We start from the raw sequence: 20,376 nt of genomic DNA, 5'->3' as shown, positions 1-20,376 counted from the left end.
ACACAAATACACACACGCAGTACCCTGAGGAGCAGTGAGTTCAGTTTTAGTGACAGATGCATTTGTTATGATTTACCAGTATTAGAACCCAAATGCAGACAAGTACACCAAGCCAGAGAAGGTTTAACAGGTTTATTTAAAATGTTCAATAGTCCAGGTTTCCAATAATAGGGGAAGAGCAAGTCCAGGTTACAGGGAGGGTAACAGATCCAGGTCAGGGCAGGTGTGGTACCGTAATGTCCTAGTGTCCGTGGTGAGTCCAAAAGAGAGGTCCGGTAGTGGAGAGCAGGATGGTGGTGGCAGGAGTGAAGCGGAGGCAGGAGTCAGGTTCCAAATATCTGTGGCACAGGAGAAAAAGTAAATAGAACAGGCCAAAACACAAAGAGCAAAAATAAACAGGTTGAGTCGGCAGCGAGACTAACATGGTCGTCTTGACTATGATCTGACGATGAGTGGAAAGTTTGACCGGGTCTTAAAGGCTGAGGTGATTATGGTGAATGAGCTGCAGCTGGAACCCTGACTCCCGCACACCAGACTTCACTCCTGCAATCAAGGACAGACAGAGGGGAGGGAGAGAGCAGAGAGAGAGCTACCTAGCAGCAGTAGGCCTAACAGTACCCCCCTCTACGGACGCCACCTGGCGGCCGGCGGTTTATCGGGATGTAACCTATGAAACTCTCGGACCAGAGCAGGATCCACAATGAAGCTCCTGGGCACCCAGGAACGTTCCTCAGGACCATAACCCTCCCAATCCACCAGGTACTGGAAACCCACGACCCCGGCGGCGAACATCCAGAAGTCGCCGGACAGTGTAGACCGGACCCCCACCCACGATCCTGGGCGGAGGAGGGGGACGAGAGGGCGGGCACAGAGGGCTAACCGACACAGGCTTAATCTGGGAAACATGAAAGGTGGAATGAACCCGTAGGGAGGCAGGAAGCTGTAGCTTAACCGCGCAGGGGTTAACAATAGACAGTATCTTGAACGGTCCTATAAAACGAGGCGCCATCTTCTTAGACTCCACCTTCAATGGAAGGTCCCGTGACTTCAGCCATACCTCTTGACCAGGAGAGTAACCGGGAGCCTGGGACCGGTGACGGTTGGCTTGCCTCTGCATGTACGCCGAAGCTCGGGACAGAGCTACCCTGGCCTTCCTCCAGACCTTGAAGCAGCGGCGCATGTGGGACTGCACCGAGGGGTACCGCCAGTTCCCTCTCTTGAGAAGGGAACAGGGGAGGTTGATAACCCAGAGCACACAGAAAAGGAGACAAACCAGAGGAAGCGTTAGTCAAGGTGTTATGAGCATATTCCACCCAGGGGAGCATGGAGCTCCATGACCCAGGGTTAGACCCTGTGACACAGCGAAGAGCGGTCTCCATCTCCTGGTTCGCTCTCTCGGCTTGCCCGTTGGTCTGGGGGTGATATCCAGAGGACAGGCTGGATGTAATGCCCAAAGCTTTACAGAAAGCTTTCCACACCTGGGAGACAAACTGGGGACCCCTGTCAGAGACAATATCCGTGGGTAGACCATGAGAGCGGAACACATGTTCAACCAAAATATCAGCCGTCTCTCTGGCAGTGGGCAGTTTAGGTAGGGCCAAAAAATGAGCGAACTTAGAAAACGATCAATCACCGTAAGAATTACAGTCTTTCCAGACGAGGGGGAAGTCCAGTGACAAAATCCATAGCGATATGCGACCAGGGCCGGCTGGGTATAGGTAGAGGTCGTAGATGACCAGCGCTGGCCTGGGTGGAGTTCTTACTTCGTGCACATACCGTACAAGCAGCAATGAAGGCTCGAGTGTCCGCCTCCATCGTGGCCCACCAGAACTTCCGTCGCACAAAGTCAAGGGTCCGCGAAACTCCAGGGTGACAGGTAAGGGGAGACGAGTGAGCCCACTGAAGTACCTGGGAGCGAGCAGACTCAGGGACAAACATCCGGTTAGGAGGACCCCTCCCAGGGTCAGCTTGATGATGTTGAGCCTGTCTAACAATCCCCTCGATGTCACATGTGACGACCGCAATACTGCAGGTAGGAGGCAAAATGGGTTCAGGGTTACTACCAGTATCAACAGCCGAATGAACACGAGACAGGGCGTCAGGCTTGACGTTGCGTGACCCAGGACGGTAAGACAGAGAAAAATTGAATCTCCCAAAAATAGTGCCCACCTGGCTTGACGGGGGTTGAGCTGCTTCGCTGACTGGAGGTAAGCCAGATTCTTATGATCCGTCCAAACGATGAAGGGTTGTTCCGCCCCCCCAACCAATGTCGCCACTCCTCGAGAGCCAGCTTAACGGCAAGCAGTTCACGATTGCCAACATCATAATTCCTCTCTGCCTGAGAAAGTTTCCTTGAGAGAAAAGCACAGGGATGCAGTTTGTTATCTTCAGGAGAACGCTGTGACAACACCGCACCTACCCCAGTGTCGGATGCATCCACCTCCACGACAAACTGGCGGTCGGGGTCCGGCTGCATCAGAATGGGAGCCGAGGCGAAGCGATGTTTCAGTTCTTGAACGCTGATTCGAGCCCCTTCATTCCAAGCGAACGGTCGTGAGATGGAGGTGAGAGCGGTGAGTGGCGCCGCAATGCGGCTGTAGTCCTTGATGAACCTCCTATAGAAGTTCGCAAACCCCAGAAATCGTTGAAGTTGTTTGCGGGTAGAGGGGGGCTGGCCAGTCCGTGACAGCAGAGATCTTAGCTGGGTCCATCCGCAACTCCCCCTGAGCGATGATGTAACCCAAAAAAGAGGTCTCAGACACATGAAATTCACATTTCTCCATCTTCACAAACAGTTTGTTCTCCAACAACCTTTGCAACACCTGGCGCACATGCAGTTCATGTTCCTGGGAGGACTCTGAGAAAATCAAGATATCATCCAGATAGACAAAAACAAACCGATTCAACATGTCCCGAAGGACATCATTGACTAGTGCCTGAAAAACAGCAGGGGCATTAGACAACCCAAAAGGCATAACCAGATACTCAAAATGTCCCAAGGGTGTGTTGAAGGCAGTCTTCCATTCATCACCTTTACGAATGCGCACCAGGTGATACGCATTTCGTAGATCCAGTTTCGTAAAGATGGTAGCACCATGAAGGAGGGGAAAAGCAGAATTAATCAAAGGCAGAGAATACTTGTTCTTAATGGTGATGTTGTTAAGTCCACGGTAATCAATACAGGGTCTGAGGGTCTTATCCTTCTTAGCAACAAAAAAGAATCCCGCTCCTACAGGTGACGAGAAGGACGCATAATACCTGCCGCCAAGGAGTCCCGAATGTAGTTCTCCATAGCCTCCGTCTCCGGCCGGGAGAGATTGTACAGGCGACTGCTGGGGAGCGGGGCTCCTGGCTGGAGGTCAATGGCACAGTCGTAAGGCCGGTGAGGAGGAAGAGAAGTAGCTCTGTGTTTGCAGAAAACGGATGCCAGGTCATGATACGTCAGGAACATTAGAAAGATCCATGGACTCCAGTGGAGGTCGAGGCACAGTACTGGCAGGAGTCAGAGCAGAACACAAACAATTCACATGACAAAATGTGCTCCATGAAACAATTATACCTGTCACCCAATCAATGTGTGGATTGTGTCTTATGAGCCAGGGGATACCAAGGACCAGAGGGGTCTGTGGGCAGTCGATAATATGGAATTGAATGTTCTCCTGATGATTTCCCGACGCTCTAAGACAAACAGGAACAGTCTGATGGGTAATATGGGTCAACAATTGTCCATTCAGACCCTTAGCCTGCAGCGGACAGTCCATAGGAACAGTCTCCAAATCCATTTGTTGAGCCCACTCTCTATCCAAAAAGCTTTCGTCTGCACCAGAGTCAATCAGCGCACTAACAGAGAGATTCTGGAACTGCCACTGGAGGGATGCCTGGAGCAGAATGCGGGGAGAAGAGGAAGAATCCGCTGCTCGGCTCACCAAAACTTCTCCCATTAATGATGAGCCGGCCCTTTTCCCGGACGAACTGGGCAGGAAGGAACGAAATGACCAGCTTCTCCACAATACAGGCAGACCCGAGCCTGAATGCGCGTGCACGCTCCTCTGAGGACAACCGCGCACGACCCACCTCCATGGCTTCGGGTTCAGTGCTCCTCGTATCGACTCCGGGAAGACACGGCTTTCTCCGTAGGGGAAGATGCGGGGAGGAGTTTGTTGATGACAGACAGGTTGCTTGGAACTAACACTCCTCTCCCGGCGGTGCTCCCGAATCCGATTATCCAACCTGATGGTGAGTGAAATAAGATTATCCAGCGTAGGCGATTCATCATATGACACCAATTCATCTTTTAAAGTCTCAGACAAAGCATTGATGAACACTCCTTGTAATGCCTCGTCATTCCAACCACTCCTGCTGCTAAAGTCGAAACTCCACTGCCATCTCCGCCACACTGCGAGCCCCCCTGCCGAAGAGAAAACAACCGTTTCGCAGCCTCCTTGCCTCGTACGGGGTGGTCAAAACCTTCCTCATCTCAGTGGTGAAGGCAACGTAAGCGTTGCAAATGTCCGACTGACTCTCCCAGACCGCGGATCCCCAGGCAAGAGCGGAACCGCTAGTAGAGTTGATAAGGTAGGCAATACGGGCTCTTTCTGAGGCGTAGGTGAGGGGCTGTTGTTCAAACACTAACGAGCATTGAGTCAAAAAATCGCCACAGGTTCCCATGTTCCCGTCATAGCGCTCTGGAGCAGGAACAAAAGGCTCTCTGATCTGGGCTGAAGGGGTAGTAAGGGCAGACACTTGATTGGTGAGTAATTGAACCTGATTAAGCAGCACCTGACTGTCCTCAGCAATCGTCTTAAACAGGGTATCATGTTGGCCAAGTAAAATGCCCTGATTGGCTATGGCAGTCCAAATTTGAGTGCACTCTGGGGTGGTATCCAAGCTACTGTCTGCTGGGTTCATGATGGTCAGATCATACTGTTATGATTTACCAGTATTAGAACCCAAATGCAGACAAGTACACCAAGCCAGAGAGAAGGTTTAACAGGTTTATTTAAAATGTTCAATAGTCCAGGTTTCCAATAATAGGGGAAGAGCAAGTCCAGGTTACAGGGAGGGTAACAGATCCAGGTCAGGGCAGGTGTGGTACCGTAATGTCCTAGTGTCCGTGGTGAGTCCAAAAGAGAGGTCCGGTAGTGGAGAGCAGGATGGTGGTGGCAGGAGTGAAGCGGAGGCAGGAGTCAGGTTCCAAATATCTGTGGCACAGGAGAAAAAGTAAATAGAACAGGCCAAAACACAAAGAGCAAAAATAAACAGGTTGAGTCGGCAGCGAGACTAACATGGTCGTCTTGACTATGATCTGACGATGAGTGGAAAGTTTGACCGGGTCTTAAAGGCTGAGGTGATTATGGTGAATGAGCTGCAGCTGGAACCCTGACTCCCGCACACCAGACTTCACTCCTGCAATCAAGGACAGACAGAGGGGAGGGAGAGAGCAGAGAGAGAGCTACCTAGCAGCAGTAGGCCTAACAGCATTAGTATCATTGTAGGTAGTGTTGGCAACGCAAACAGAAAATCAGTATTGCATTATCTTGCTAATCACTCCATAGCATTAGCCTGATTGGCAATGATGCTAGCATCAGTGATAGGATGAACTATTATTACTGTTGACACAGTCTCCCCTCCTGCCTCCTTGAGTCTGACTCAACCCAACCCCCCACACACACACACACAAACACACATGCACTCGCACAAACACGGCCACTGCCAGATATCCATCTGAAGGAGAGCAGGAGCGTAAACGAATAAAGAGGAATTGATTAGTTCTTCTTTCTAACCGGCTCCAAGCACCAGCTCTAGATGGCTGCCAGTGGACTTTCGGTCTCTACAGCCAATAGATTAGATGACCTCTGGTAGCAGATTGAGAGAGAAGGGAGAAGGCCCAGACCACTCTGCCATTCTGCTAGTGTTCCTCAACCCCTGGCACATCTCAAATGATCGTTTTAATCTAATCTCAGCAAACCTCCGCAGAGCATGGACAACAGAAGCAGAGTCTAAATCTAGTCCAACTCTAAAGGAGTTGAGTATCTGATCATGTCTGTGTCTAGTCTGGGGGGTCAGTATGAAAATGTATGCACTCACTAACTGTAAGTCGCTCTGGATAAGAGCATCTGCTAAATGACTAAAATGTAAATGTAGTCTAGACTCCCATCTGGCTGCACCAGTCAGACCACTAACACTGCCCTCTGCTGACCTCTGGTGGTCAATACACACACTGCAGCAAAAAATGTTTGGTAGATCAGCTTAATAAAAAATCTAATCAAATCAAATTTTATTGGTCACATGCGCCGAATACAACAGGTGCAGACATTACAGTGAAATGCTTACTTACAGCCCTTAACCAACAGTGCATTTATTTTAAACAAAAAAAAGTAAGAATAAAACAACAACAAAAAAAGTGTTGAGAAAAAAAGAGCAGAAGTAAAATAAAGTGACAGTAGGGAGGCTATATATACAGGGGGGTACCGTTGCAGAGTCAATGTGCGGGGGCACCGGCTAGTTGAGGTAGTTGAGGTAATATGTACATGTGGGTAGAGTTAAAGTGACTATGCATAAATACTTAACAGAGTAGCAGCAGCGTAAAAATGATGGGGTGGGGGCAGTGCAAATAGTCCGGGTAGCCATGATTAGCTGTTCAGGAGTCTTATGGCTTGGGGGTAGAAGCTGTTGAGAAGTCTTTTGGACCTAGACTTGGCACTCCGGTACCGCTTGCCGTGCGGTAGCAGAGAGAACAGTCTATGACTAGGGTGGCTGGAGTCTTTGACAATTTTGAGGGCCTTCCTCTGACACCGCCTGGTATAGAGGTCCTGGATGGCAGGAAGCTTTGCCCCAGTGATGTACTGGGCCGTACGCACTACCCTCTGTAGTGCCTTGCGGTCGGAGGCCAAGCAGTTGCCATACCAGGCGGTGATGCAACCAGTCAGGATGCTCTCGATGGTGCAGCTGTAGAATTTTTAAATTAATATTGGAGATAGATTGTAACTTCCATCAATGTAATTGTCTGCATCACTTCCAATCCCCCATGTTTATATATATATATATATATATATATATATATATATACATATACACACATACATACATACATACATACATACATACATACATACATACATACATACATACATACATACATACATACACATACATACATATCCTTTAAAAAACATATATTCCCCTTTATTACTTTCCAACCTCACCACCCTTTCCCTACTTGGAGTAAACTAGTTAACAACAATGCTTAGACCTCTACTTCCAGCTTATACTTACTATCTACATTTTATGGACACAGTCAATTTTACAATAATTATATTTTGTTTGTTTTTTCTCCTGAACTTCTTCTACTCTCAACCTCTCCGATCATTTTCATGGTGTCCATCCGCTTTGCTTCTATATGCCTGTCTGTTAGTGACGCACGGGTTGGCTCATAACCTGCTGTCCCTGCGGTTATATTCGCTGGGCGGATGGGTTTAGGGTCAATAAATATTGTGTGGATGGTGGGTTGAATAAAGATTAAACAATGGATAAAAAATCCATAAATGTATAATTATTGTGCAATTCATATCTATAGGCTACGTTGAGGTTTTTCTTTCATTATTTGTATCTGCCGTTAGTAACGTAGCCTAAGCTTCAGGGCCTAACTGTAGCGTGACAAATACACGCCAACTGCCAAATGCTTTTGGAAACTTGGGCAGAAGAAAAGTTAAGGTCAATCCACTGATGCAAAAGGAAATGTAAGAGTTTAATTCAATAAGAAAAAAGCCACGAAATGGAGAGTTAAAAAATAAATAGAAGGGAGGGCCAGAACAGTAGTCTAATGTTTGGGAAAGATTTGGTGAAGTGGTAAAAGAGGATGATAGCAGTGCCGGCTATGTAATTTGTGATGATTGTGAGGCGCTATACAAATTCGACAGTCACATTACAGAGACTTCAAAATAGCACGTCAAGGGAACTGTAGGCTACTGTTCAGATGGGTTAAATGGAATAGTAGTCTGAAATCTGTACACTGTCTATAACCTCTCACAGAGCCTAATATAATATTAACTCCTGCAGAATTAAGAATTTCTTGCATTAAAATTATACACCAAATGTACATTTTTACCGGGGAACAGGAGTGGAGAAATATGATTTATTTCTTTCATCATTATGAGAAAATGAATGCGCAGTTAGGGACCGTCTGTAAAGGTGCTGTCTTTATTAGCATCATAAAACTGACAGTAGTCTATTTCAATCACATAAAATATGCATCCAATCTGAACTGAAATCTTATCAGAAACATGTTGGGTAGTTTTCACAGCTTTTAATTTCCTTAAAACCGGGTAAACTGATCTATCCCGTTTTTTGTTTTTTTTGTTATTGCATTTTTTCCCCGGCCCCTGAATGTCTTTGCTGCTCAGAATGCCACAGAAGCAGAGATGAAAGAGAAAACATTACCAATATCAACTAGATTGAAACATTCATTCTATCGACTTGTGACATTATTCTGGTGAGCAAGGGTTTATTTAGTATTCTAGGGCAACTTATAATGACCGAAGAGAAGCTGAATGTTGGCCTATCTAATAATAAGTTGATTAACAAAAAGCCTACCAAAATGTCGGACATTATAAGCAGAAACATAGGCCTATCTAAAAAGGCCTGTAAAAAAAATAGCTCCACCATCTCTGACTGTACATCGCATTTTCTATATTTGCGGGTTAGGGTCGGGTGCGGGCCTCAGATTTTCACTTTATCACATATAGTCAGTCGGTTGCGGATGGGTTATTAGTAATTAGTAAACAGCTGACCCGCTCACAACTACTGTCTGTCTAGGGCTCAGGGAGAAAACATCTACTCAATTCCAACCAAACCACTACAGTTGTGCTGTGTTTGAATTTATAGCAATAATGGGGTAATCACTATTACAATACAGAATAGATTTACAACAAAATACAATCAGAGAAACAACAATTCATAGCTTTAACAGTTAAGCAACTTGATTTGAAAATGATGATCACAATAGCGTGACAATGTAAGTACTAAGGTCTTCAGATTCTGGTATGAGGATGTCGAAGGTCACATAGCTGTGTTACGAAGGCTCATAGGGGTGTTATGATGCGTAGCACAGGGTGATCAGATAGCCAGTGGTTAGGTGATCACATGGTCCTCATGGAAGACCAGGTGTGTTAACAAACAGCGTCACAGTCATCTGATATCGGTCATCTGTCACGCACCATATATAACCAGGGATGGAGAACGTACACACACACACACACACACACACACACACACACACACACACACACTAACCCCTATGGTGTCTGAGCTGTCTCATGGCTCTCTGATTAATCATTATTACAAACGACACGTCTGATGTGTGTGTGACCTGGTGTTTGACCCCAGAGTGCGTGCAAAGGTAAAGGTGTGTGTCACACCCGCCTACACACAGAAACATATACAGACAAACACAAGCAAACCCTTGTGCAACATACAGTATACTCACGTTCATAGAGGTGTGTGTGTGTGTGACAGGTACACACTCCAAAACTGGTTCTTTCAAATTCTCCACAGCCACAGTATCTGGTGCTGTCATAACAAGATTCCGCCGCCGGGTCGAAGAAACAGAGTGTTCTCACCTCTCTGCCTCTCTGCCTCAAACAAACACACACACACACCACGGTCACAGAAGGGTCAAACTGTTTCTAACCTCAGTCACAGAACAGTCTAGATGTTTAACCCCATCATGTCCACGTGTAGCTTATTAAGAGAGGAGCTCTGACTAGGAACAACCAGGTGTGGATGTTTACAACCCAACCACTACTGAACAGGAACATGTGTTTCTCATGGTGTGCATCCAAAATGGCCCCCTATTCCCTATATAGTGCACTACTTGCCCTGTACCTTATATAGTGCACTACTTTTGACCAGGGTCCATAGGGCTCTGGTCGAAAGTAGTGCACTATATAGGGATTAAGGGGCCATTTCAGATGCAGCCATGATGTCAGCCACCAGTCTGATGTTCTCTGAAAATACAGAGAAAGCAATACTTGTATTGGAGCAGACTTAGACTGTATATAGACTGAACTGTGGCCTACAGCATCCCTCCCATCTCATTAATCAAGTCCACATAAAACGAAGGGTGTGTTACTTTGTCTGAGCGTGTACCAAGACACGCCTTCTGTTTTTCCTAGCATGTGTTCGCATCATCACCAAACAGACCAGACTATAGGAGCTATTTATAGCGCCGGGCCAGGTGTATGTGTGTCTGTGTCAGTGTGTGGCAGAGTCACGGTGTGTCATTAGAATCAGACAATAGGCTTACTTCAGTAATGGAGACACAGTGTGTTCATTCTCTCTGTCATGGTGATGCACTGTTTTTGTAACAGACAGCTTAGAGTGTTAGTGTCTGTGAGTGTTGACCACACTGTTTCCTCTCTGTCTTAGTGTGTTAGTGTCTGTGAGCGTTGACTACACTGTTTCCTCTCTGTCTTAGTGTGTTAGTGTCTGTGAGCGTTGACTACACTGTTTCCTCTGTCTTAGTGTGTTAGTGTCTGTGAGCGTTGACTACACTGTTTCCTCTCTGTCTTAGTGTGTTAGTGTCTGTGAGCGTTGACTACACTGTTTCCTCTCTGTCTTAGTGTGTTAGTGTCTGTGAGTGTTGACTACACTGTTTCCTCTGTCTTAGAGTGTTAGTGTCTGTGAGCGTTGACTACACTGTTTCCTCTCTGTCTTAGAGTGTTAGTGTCTGTGAGCGTTGACTACACTGTTTCCTCTCTGTCTTAGTGTGTTAGTGTCTGTGAGTGTTGACTACACTGTTTCCTCTCTGTCTTAGTGTGTTAGTGTCTGTGAGTGTTGACTACACTGTTTCCTCTCTGTCTTAGTGTGTTAGTGTCTGTGAGTGTTGACTATACTGTTTCCTCTCTGTCTTAGTGTGTTAGTGTCTGTGAGCGTTGACTATACTGTTTCCTCTCTGTCTTAGAGTAAGTGTCTGTGAGTGTTGACTACACTGTTTCCTCTCTGTCTTAGAGTGAGTGTCTGTGAGCGTTGACTACACTGTTTCCTCTCTGTCTTAGTGTGTTAGTGTCTGTGAGTGTTGACTATACTGTTTCCTCTCTGTCTTAGTGTGTTAGTATCTGTGAGTGTTGACTACACTGTTTCCTCTCTGTCTTAGAGTGAGTGACTGTATGTGTGAGTGCTGTGTGAGAGAAGTGTTGAGTACTCTTTGTTTCACCTCTGTCTCCTTGTCAGTGGGTGTTGTACTATTAGCTATTAGCCAAATATTATTTCACTAGCGCCTCTCTTCTCTCTCAGTAGCTAAGAGAGGAGGCTACAGTTTATACACACGGTGGGTAGATGATCTCTGGTCACCCACTGTTCCTCAGGCTATGGCAGGCTACCACTGTTCCTCAGGCTATGGCAGGCTACCACTGTTCCTCAGGCTATGGCAAATGATTGCTAATTCTCTCTCTATTTCGCTCTTTCTCTCTTTCTGTCTCTCTGTATGTCTCTCTCTCTCTCCATGTAGATGATTTTAACCCTGAGGTTCCTAAACTGGAGAAGAGCGTCAGTGGAAGCAGCCCATCTAGGGATCGCCTACTCATCACCATAGCAACGCTCCTCCTTGCTGCCATCACCATCTCCTAGCAATGGCCATCCCATCAGTGTCGCCATGCCAACCAGCCATGGGAGGGCTGGGGCAGGAGGGGTGAAGGATGACTGGGTCTAGGGACAGGGGACAGGAGATGAAGGGAACATGGAGGAGTGCTACAGGAAAACATGGAGGAAGAAGACCTTCTGAATGATGTTGGTTGACAAGGTGTGTGTGTGTGAAGTGAAGGAGGGAAGTTGGAAGGCTTCTTTGTGTGTGTGTGCGCGTGCGTGTGTGCATGTGTGTGTTTGCTGTTGCTTAGAAGAGGACATTCACACACAGCATGAAGAGAATACCTTTTATGACTTTGGACATTGGGCCTGCATGTGTATGTATGGTTCAGAGTGTGTGTGTCTCAACACGTGGTAGAGTTAGCCTGTTGAAACCTGCACACTGCAGACAGCATTTATTCAAGAGGAGAGGAGAAGAGGACCTGACTTTCTATTTGAGCAGCTGATCGCAAATGAAACACAGTGAAACGTTTTCATGGAATCTGATTGGCTGACACAATTCTCTTCTTAGGGCTAGTTGCCTGTTTCTTGCACCGGAGACTGAACTGATTTAACTTGACTGAAATGAACTGAATTATTGCCTTTTTGTTGTGTCAACTGGGTTCAACCAGATCTAGTCTGGATCCCTTCAGTGGAAATTGATCTAGTGGTCCTCCACCCATGTGATCTGGTCTGATCTGGACCGTAGCAGCCTGGTACGAAAGAGCCAGTCTGGGTCCAGGTTTATGAACTGGGAACTGGGACCTCTCTGTCTAGTATGAGAGAGGGAGAGAGCTACAGTACTGTATTAGAGTAGTAATATGTGTCAATACAATGACAGCTATAGGTTATTGGTCAGTGGTTGTACCCATTGTTACACATTGATACAACATCTAGCTCATCATTAAACCCCCTAGAGACATGTTTGTCCTTTATTAATTCATTCCTGGATAGCATTATCTCTGATCTCGGAGGTCAGAAAAGCACACATGTTGAGTCGACAGACAGTGACACACTTTCAGCAATACTGTCATCGAATGCATTGTGTTGGATTGTACACTGAAGACCTCTCTTCCTCTCTCCTGGAATCCGATGGACTGGGACTACATACCACAGACTCTCCTTGCCAAACTCTTTTGTTTATTTTACCGTACACACAAACCGTTCACTACACTAGAACAATAATCACTCTGTGTGTGTGTGTATGTGTGTGTGTGTGTGTGTGTGTGTGTGTGTACACTGACAATACACACAGTACTAGGGACATACTGTACATGTCTTAAGTTTAAGTAACAGAACAACTCAAGTGTATCTGAACATATAGACAACACTAAATAAACCTTTGGTTTAGGTTCTACATGCAAACCAAGTGCTACTGGGAGGACAGGAGAACAATGGGTTAAACTTGATCCTACAGTCCTCTATTGAGATGGTATTTTCCTAAAACTGGTAATTGCATGTTTCTTTGGGATCATAGAAACAATCCTTTTGGTAGTTACCCATTGTATAGGTACCAGAAAGTACATATTGTTGCCATTACATGTCTTAGTAAATACTAGGTAAATACTGTCTGAAAGAGGACTGTAAAATGAAGTGTTACTGAACAATGTAAACAAACTGTACTAACCTGTTACCATGGTTGTTGACTAACTCTTCTCCATAGGAACTAGCACCTTGTGACCATGGTAACACCTTACCTTACTGCAATGTGTACAGGCAGTCTACTGTAGTAGGGCATGCATGGCTTACTGTAGTAGCTCTGAAGATGATGATGAAGGTATGGATGGCCTATTGGATACAGAGCTGACCTCTGACCTATAGGGGTCACAGAGGTCGCATGCCTTGACACGTGTCACAGACATTCTAGAACTTTCACGCATCGAGAATGGATTTCTGATGTCTTGAACTCTGACGGAATGAAATGTGATGTAAGCATTTTTACAAACTTGAAGCTCAATTTCCTTGTTCTGTTTTTATTTTTTATTTTGCTGTTGTGTATCTTGGGGCGCTGGGAAGGGGTAAACATTGGGATGGCTGGGCTAGAGACATACTGTACTGAATAGGATACTGAGTTCCACTAACTTGGTTTGAGTACAATGTACAATTTCAATTGGCCCCATGTTGCACCAAATGTTTCCAGACCGTCACATTGGAATGATACTGTCATTGAAACGTGGTGACGACATGGAGGACAGTTCGCTGAGCTCGGTATGTATACAGTATGTATGGCTTTGGGGTGGGGGGTGAGATGGGGGTCTGGGTTCTGCTAGTGAAGTGTGGGGTGGGGTGGGGTAGAAGAGCTGATCAGTAACTAAGGGGAAATCACTCTTCAAATGTTGCACTTAAGAACTTAGACACGATATCAAGAGAGAGAGTGTGTGTTGTTGAGAGTGGACATGCAAGTATTTCTACATTTCCTTATGTTCTGAAAGGTGTGCGTATGAGCGTGTGTATGTGTGTGTGTGTGGCGTGTGCATCTGCATGTGTGTGTATGTTTGTTTGAGGAAGTGAGAGCTAATTTCAGTTTCTCATTACACGTTTGTGTGAAAGAGCTGAATGTGTGTGTGTGTGTGTATGGTAATGTATGCGCGAGTGCGGCCGTGTGTTTTCCTTTGTGCGACTGTTGTCCAATGTCTACTTACAACATGAGTGTGTGTGTGAGATTGTATTGTCTGGCAAAACAAACAAAAGCATTTAATAGTGTTGGAAACAACAATTACAATCATGTTTACCTTCGACTGGAATGAATCTCAATGAACTTGAAAATAAACAAACCATAACAAAGGTTATATTGATGATCAAGATAACAAAATAATAATCTTACGAGTCTTACTTTTAACAAGTGTGTCTGTGTGTTTATTGATTCTCTCTCTTCCTCTCTGAGATTTAGGCTGTATTATCTCAACCTTGTCACTGTCAATCCCTTACCTTGCAGTCACACGCTGTCAGTCTATCTCTCTCTCTTTCTCAATCTATCCCGTCCTTTAGCTGCCAATGTCTCTCTCTCTTTCACTCTCTCCACCCCACTCTTTCAAGTTCCTAATCAGCAGCTGATCTCTCTCTGTTCAATATACTAATCTGAGAAGAAAGGAGATAGAGAGAGAGAGAGATGTGTACCTGCCTGGTATGTGCAGGTCTGTAGATGTTTCATACTTTACATATGATGAGATTTTCCATATCAAAGTTGTCTGGCACGGTTTTCATTCCATAGCCATACCTTTACATGGTCCGATTTCAAGAGATCAGCAGTTGAATCATACCCCTAATTGACATAACAATGGAACATCATTTCTGTCTCTGATGGTGTCTGCTGTGGTACTGATGGTCTGTGTGATGTCAGAGAATCACAGTCACAATCAGGGACATTATTCAACAGGATGACATGTTAGGGGTCAGAGGTTAGGGGTCAGAGGTTAGGGATTGATGTTTGAATGTAGCAGGTGGAATAAAGGAAGATGGACAGAGAGACACCCACAGCTTACGTACATACCTGTTTAGATAAGCGCTCCACAACTACATTACTGTCTGTTACAAACACTGTATCTCTGGCTATCAGCAGATGTAGTATATTATTAGCAGTCTGATGGTATGGGGTTGAATAATTAGGCAATAAGGCACGAGGGGGTGTGGTGTATGGCCAATATACCACGGCTAAGGGCTGTTCTTATGCACAACGCAACGCAGTGTGCCTGGATACAGCCCTTAGCCGTGGCATATTGACAATATACCACAAACCCCTGAGGTGCCTTATTGCTATTATAAACTGGTTACCAACTTAATTAGAGCAGTAAAAATAAATGTATTGTCATACCCGTGGTATACAGTCTGATATACCACGGCTGTCAGCCAATCAGCCAATCAGCATTCAGGGCTCGAACCACCCAGATTATAAAAAGAACAATCTGCATTTCATGATAGACAGATGCAATAGCCAGAGACAAGAGAAAGTCTCATTACCAAGTTTCTCCGCCACAAGAGAGATTAATGTTAGTTCATTATAGGCCTAATGATAGGAAACACCTTTGGGTAAGAGAGTAGGCCTGCAGGCAAATGAAGGGAAGGCTAGACTATTGTTTTAGGGCTATCTCATCAGGAGTGACAGACGGAGACATGGGGTGTCTTTGTAAAGTGATTTCTTTATGATTATTCCCAAAGGCTGTTCAAATCCTTAAGATCCCGTGTGTCAATCTAAGTAACATATTTAAAAAATCCCCATCAAAATCCGTCAGTTTAAGCTAGAGATATCTGTTTTTGCAGGGGCTGCGTCTCAATCCGCCGTATTTGCCTATGTCGGCGTTCCGCATCTGCGTTGGAAGGTGGCCAAGCCACAGCGGTGTTTGTCAGACCATGAGACATCCCGAAAATCGGTCTTCTCACAAAAACATCTGTAGCGTCCGAACGGTTTGACCTACAAACTAATATGACCAATCTATGGAAAGATGACACCCTCCATTTTGCTCTACGACGCCCACAAGCACCATGGGACTCGTCTGAAGACGGTATCACCGATGTGCCAACTTCTGTCTGTAACGTACAAACCGTTTGGGCTACAAACTAATATGACCACTCCATTCAAAGATAAGATTGTCACGTTTTGCTCTACGACCCCCAAAGGTCTCACAGGACTCTGAAGGTAACCTGGTACCGGTTTAAAAAATTAATGGAAGTATGGAGGTAGTTTTGTGCCAACAAAGAAAAGGGGTAAAATATGTGTCCAAACAATTTAAATGTTTCCTGAGCTTTGTTATATCTCCTAGATATAGTACAGACACTTCAAAAACGTATTCCTTATGATAAATGTTTTTACTGTCGGTTTTGCTATATATGAATGTGTTATTCAATGTGTTTCTATGGGCTATAGTAGTCAAATTCAATATTTTATCAAATTTGTTTTATAAATATTATTTTTTATACCTACAAGGGTCCTAAAATTCTAAATCAAATAGCTAAATGATTCATGGTATGACCATCTTTGTGTAAGAGATGCCCCCCTCCCCTCAAGGCTTAGACTTTCAGAGGTTAATCATTTTCCCTTCCGACTGTGTAGGCTATAGTCAACTATGAGTAAACCAGCCTGGTTTTGCCAGGAACAGGCGCAGTACACTGTCTGGCGCGATTGAGACCCCGGGCAGCTGCTCACCTCAGCAGCCAGACAGGAGCAGCTCTGACTGATATCCCGGTAACAAAAACCTACAGTCAGTGAGTCATTTTCTCCGCCTCAGATCACAGGAATTAGGCTATAATAACAGCAATGCTTTGTTTCCAGACTGGACATTTTAGTACGATGCTGTTGTGGGGTGAAAATATAAATGACTGCAAATCTGGACCTTTGTGGATTGGACAGTTTTTAGTGTGTCTATTCAACTGATATAAACGGCCTAAGCCTATTCGGTTACGTAAAAATATATCTATTCAATTGAAACTCCTCTCTCTCTCTCGGTTAATATCTTTATGTCAAACCTAGGAGAGTGAACTCATGTGGAAGTCCGGGGCTAAATAGGGAGCACTCTGATAAAAGTAATTACATTTGGCCACCATTGAACCAGGCCCCTCAGGGGAGAGGAATCAGAAGTGAGCTTAGCCTCTTTCTCCATATTGATACAGTGCCATCATAGTCTAAAGCAGCCAGACTGGAAGGACTAAAGCTTTCAGCAGAATGAGATTGTGTAATGAGTTGACATTTGTTCTAATTTATGGAAACTTTTTCCACCTGGTGACCGCAGTCATCTCGCCCATGCTGCAGTAGCCATACTCTGCCTCTTGGTGTCGCTGTTTGGTGACTGCCACAGAAGAGGTAGGCCTCTTGTCCAATCCTTGTCCAGACTGTCGCTGTAATCTGCTGTCTAAATAAATAAATAACTACAACAATGGGCGTTGTGTAAGAGACGCCAGGGAGTCAGAAGGATTAAAAACATGGGATTTGTTTAGTAGGTTTTGATATAATCATGTGCTAAAACATGTTGTGACCGTTTTGCCAGAGTCAATCCACTGGCCCAGTTGTTGCTGCCTAAACTGAGTATTTGGGCTCTGAGATGGTGGACATTTGCTTTGATGAGCTTTTATTTGCTGAATCTACTAAATAGAGTGTGTGTGTGGGTGTCCATTAGTTACTCTGTAGGCACATACCTAGGATCAGCAGCCCTCTCCCAATCCTAACCTAAACCATCAGGGTAATGGGGAGGTAAAACTGACCTTAGATCAGTGTCAAGTGGCAACCGTCTGCACCCTGTTCCATGATTATTATTTCTCTAAGGTCTCTGGATAGTGAGGCCCTGGCTTTCACCATGAAAACACATCTAACACAGACTTCAGAATCACACACACACACACGACTGCACTGTTTGATGAGACTCATAACTAAGGAGATAAATATCTTGTCAGAATGGGTTCCAGTGTTTCCCACTGTGATAACTGACTCTCCATGGTCTGTATCCTATGGCCACAATGTAATGCATGACAGGACCCATTCTGAACATGTTTACAATAACGCTTGACTTGTGCAAACAGAGGACTACAAAAGACATCACCACACACATACACACACACACACACACACACACACACACTCACAGTCTCACACCAACTCGCAGACACACACTTGCAGTCACAGACACACACACACACACACACACACACACACACACACACACACACTCTCTGTTGTGTTACGTGACCCAGTAACTCACACACTCACACCACTGATGATGGGTCCTGTGAGTGTGCTGCTGAGAGGGAAGCCCGGCCGCCTCCTCTCACGCATGGCCTGGTACAAATAACCTGGTTACCACCACCAGGACATTGGCATCATCAGGAAGAGGTGGTTGACACTGGAGAGTGGGAGGTTGGGCTGCTTCCAGGGAGGTTAGATAACGCTGTGTCACAGGACGTCACGTTGCTGTGGGACCAGAGTAGTGTCACAAGATGTCTCCTCTGACAAAATGTTCCTCCTAGCCGCATGAGAGAGGGTAACAGGCTCTGACATCTGACAGATTCTCCTCCGATTAGATGATTTAGGAACAAGTGTGACTGGTGCCACATAGTGTGACAGACACGTGTCTTGTTATCTGGTTCTGTGGTTAGTACATGCTGGCACCTGGGTGTTGATGGTCAGAGGAGATACACGTGGAAATTATCAGATCAGTTGTGACGGATTGTCTTCATTGATTTTGGTGTATGTATGAATGTATGTATGGTTATGTAGGTCCTATGGCCGAGAGTTATGTAAAGTGTAGCAGACTGGTCATTACAATACTAGCCCATACTGAACATTCTGTCAGGAGGAGACTGTCTGTTGAAAGGCCTCTATATAAGTGATGAATGACGGATGATATTAATAAGATATGAATCAGGGTTATTCTCATTGAGGAGCAGACTGTATCTGTCACTCACGCTCAGTCAAAATACTAAATATACTTACACACACACACACCTGTCTATGTCTCTCTCTCTGCAGAGGTTCAAGTCTCTGTGTCCCTCCTGTGCTTTTACTCTTCTTTTCCTTCACTCACTCATTCACTCATTCACTCCATCAACATATCTATCCCTCTCTGTCTCAGAAGTCTCTGGTGATTCTCTAGCAGTCTTGGTCTTTCTCTCTCTTTCTTTCTCTTTCTCTCTGTTTCTCTCTCTCTCTCTCTCTCTCTCTCTCTCTCTCTCTCTCTCTCTCTCTCTCTCTCTCTCTCTCTCTCTTTCTCTCTCTCTCTCTTTCTCTCTCTCTCTGTTTCTCTCGCTCTGTTTCTCTCTCTTTCTCTCTGTTTCTCTTTCTTTCTCTCTGTGTTTCTCTCTCTTTCTCTCTCTCTGTTTCTCTCACGTTGTTTCTCTCTCTTTCTCTCTCTGTTCCTCTCTTTCTCTTTCTTTCTCTCTGTGTTTCTCTCTCTTTCTCTCTCTCTGTTTCTCTCTTTCAATCTCTGTTTCTCTCTCTTTCTCTCTCTCTCTTTGTCTCTGTTTCTCTCTCTGTTTCTCCCTCAGATCTGTGTTTTGCGTGTTCCCCCAAATCCTCCGATCCTCTGCCCCTCTCCTCTGTCACATGGTTTCCCCTTCCTCTATGTTTAGACTAATCCTCTATTTGTGATGCTGCATCTGTACAGCACCCAACAGATGGATGTTATATATACACACACTCTACAACACACACACGAGCCTACTGTACACTGACACACCCTATTGTACACACACACAGACTCACACCCACACACTAAGGAAATGCACAACAACACAATACTGTATAACACACACTAAGTGTGTGTGCGTGTGTGTGTGTGTGTGTGTGTGTGCGTGTGTGTGATTTGTCTCCTGGAGCATGTGTTGATGTCAGACTGAGTATCAGGTAGACTGGTCTAATTGATTAATCAGGTCAATGTAGAGCGCTGTCTTAACTGTCACTGTAATCCACCTGTCCTCCCCTTAGACAGGTCAAACGTTGTAACAGTTAAACAGTCAAATGGTTATTCACACAGTCATTCGAAACATCACAGAGACATACAACCATGATCGGAAAAATTTACACAAGGGGGTATCAGTGTTTAAAATAGTTCTGCAGTGTTTAAAATGCTCTGTGTAGCTGTTGTGTCAAGTCAGGTAACTGGAACAGTAATCCACATGTTCTCCGGTCCGGTTAGGCAGTCATGCAGACAGTCAAATTGTCATTAGGTCATAGGTCGTCTGATATCGTGGTGTGTGTGTGTGTGTTAACAATCAATAAAGTAGCTCAAGTGGAACTCTATCTGACCTGACCTCCTCCAGTTGGGCGCTCATACT

At 45.2% G+C, this 20,376-nt stretch overlaps 1 protein-coding gene across 1 annotated transcript in view; it reads left to right on the top strand.

Moving 5' to 3' along the window:
- Positions 1-14,439, top strand: part of LOC121542717 (ephrin-A3) — a 67,844-nt gene extending 53,405 nt beyond the window's left edge. The window contains exon 5 of the mRNA XM_041852223.2: positions 11,507-14,439. Within this exon, the coding sequence (XP_041708157.1) occupies positions 11,507-11,625 (119 nt within the window). The 3' untranslated portion in view covers positions 11,626-14,439. The remainder of the gene's footprint in view (positions 1-11,506) is intronic.
- Positions 14,440-20,376: the final 5,937 nt, after the last annotated feature.

Source organism: Coregonus clupeaformis, chromosome 28, assembly GCF_020615455.1.
Source record: "Coregonus clupeaformis isolate EN_2021a chromosome 28, ASM2061545v1, whole genome shotgun sequence".
Taxonomy (NCBI): domain Eukaryota; kingdom Metazoa; phylum Chordata; class Actinopteri; order Salmoniformes; family Salmonidae; genus Coregonus; species Coregonus clupeaformis.
Note: the sequence above shows the minus strand (reverse complement) of the source record. Positions and strands in the feature narration are given on the sequence as shown.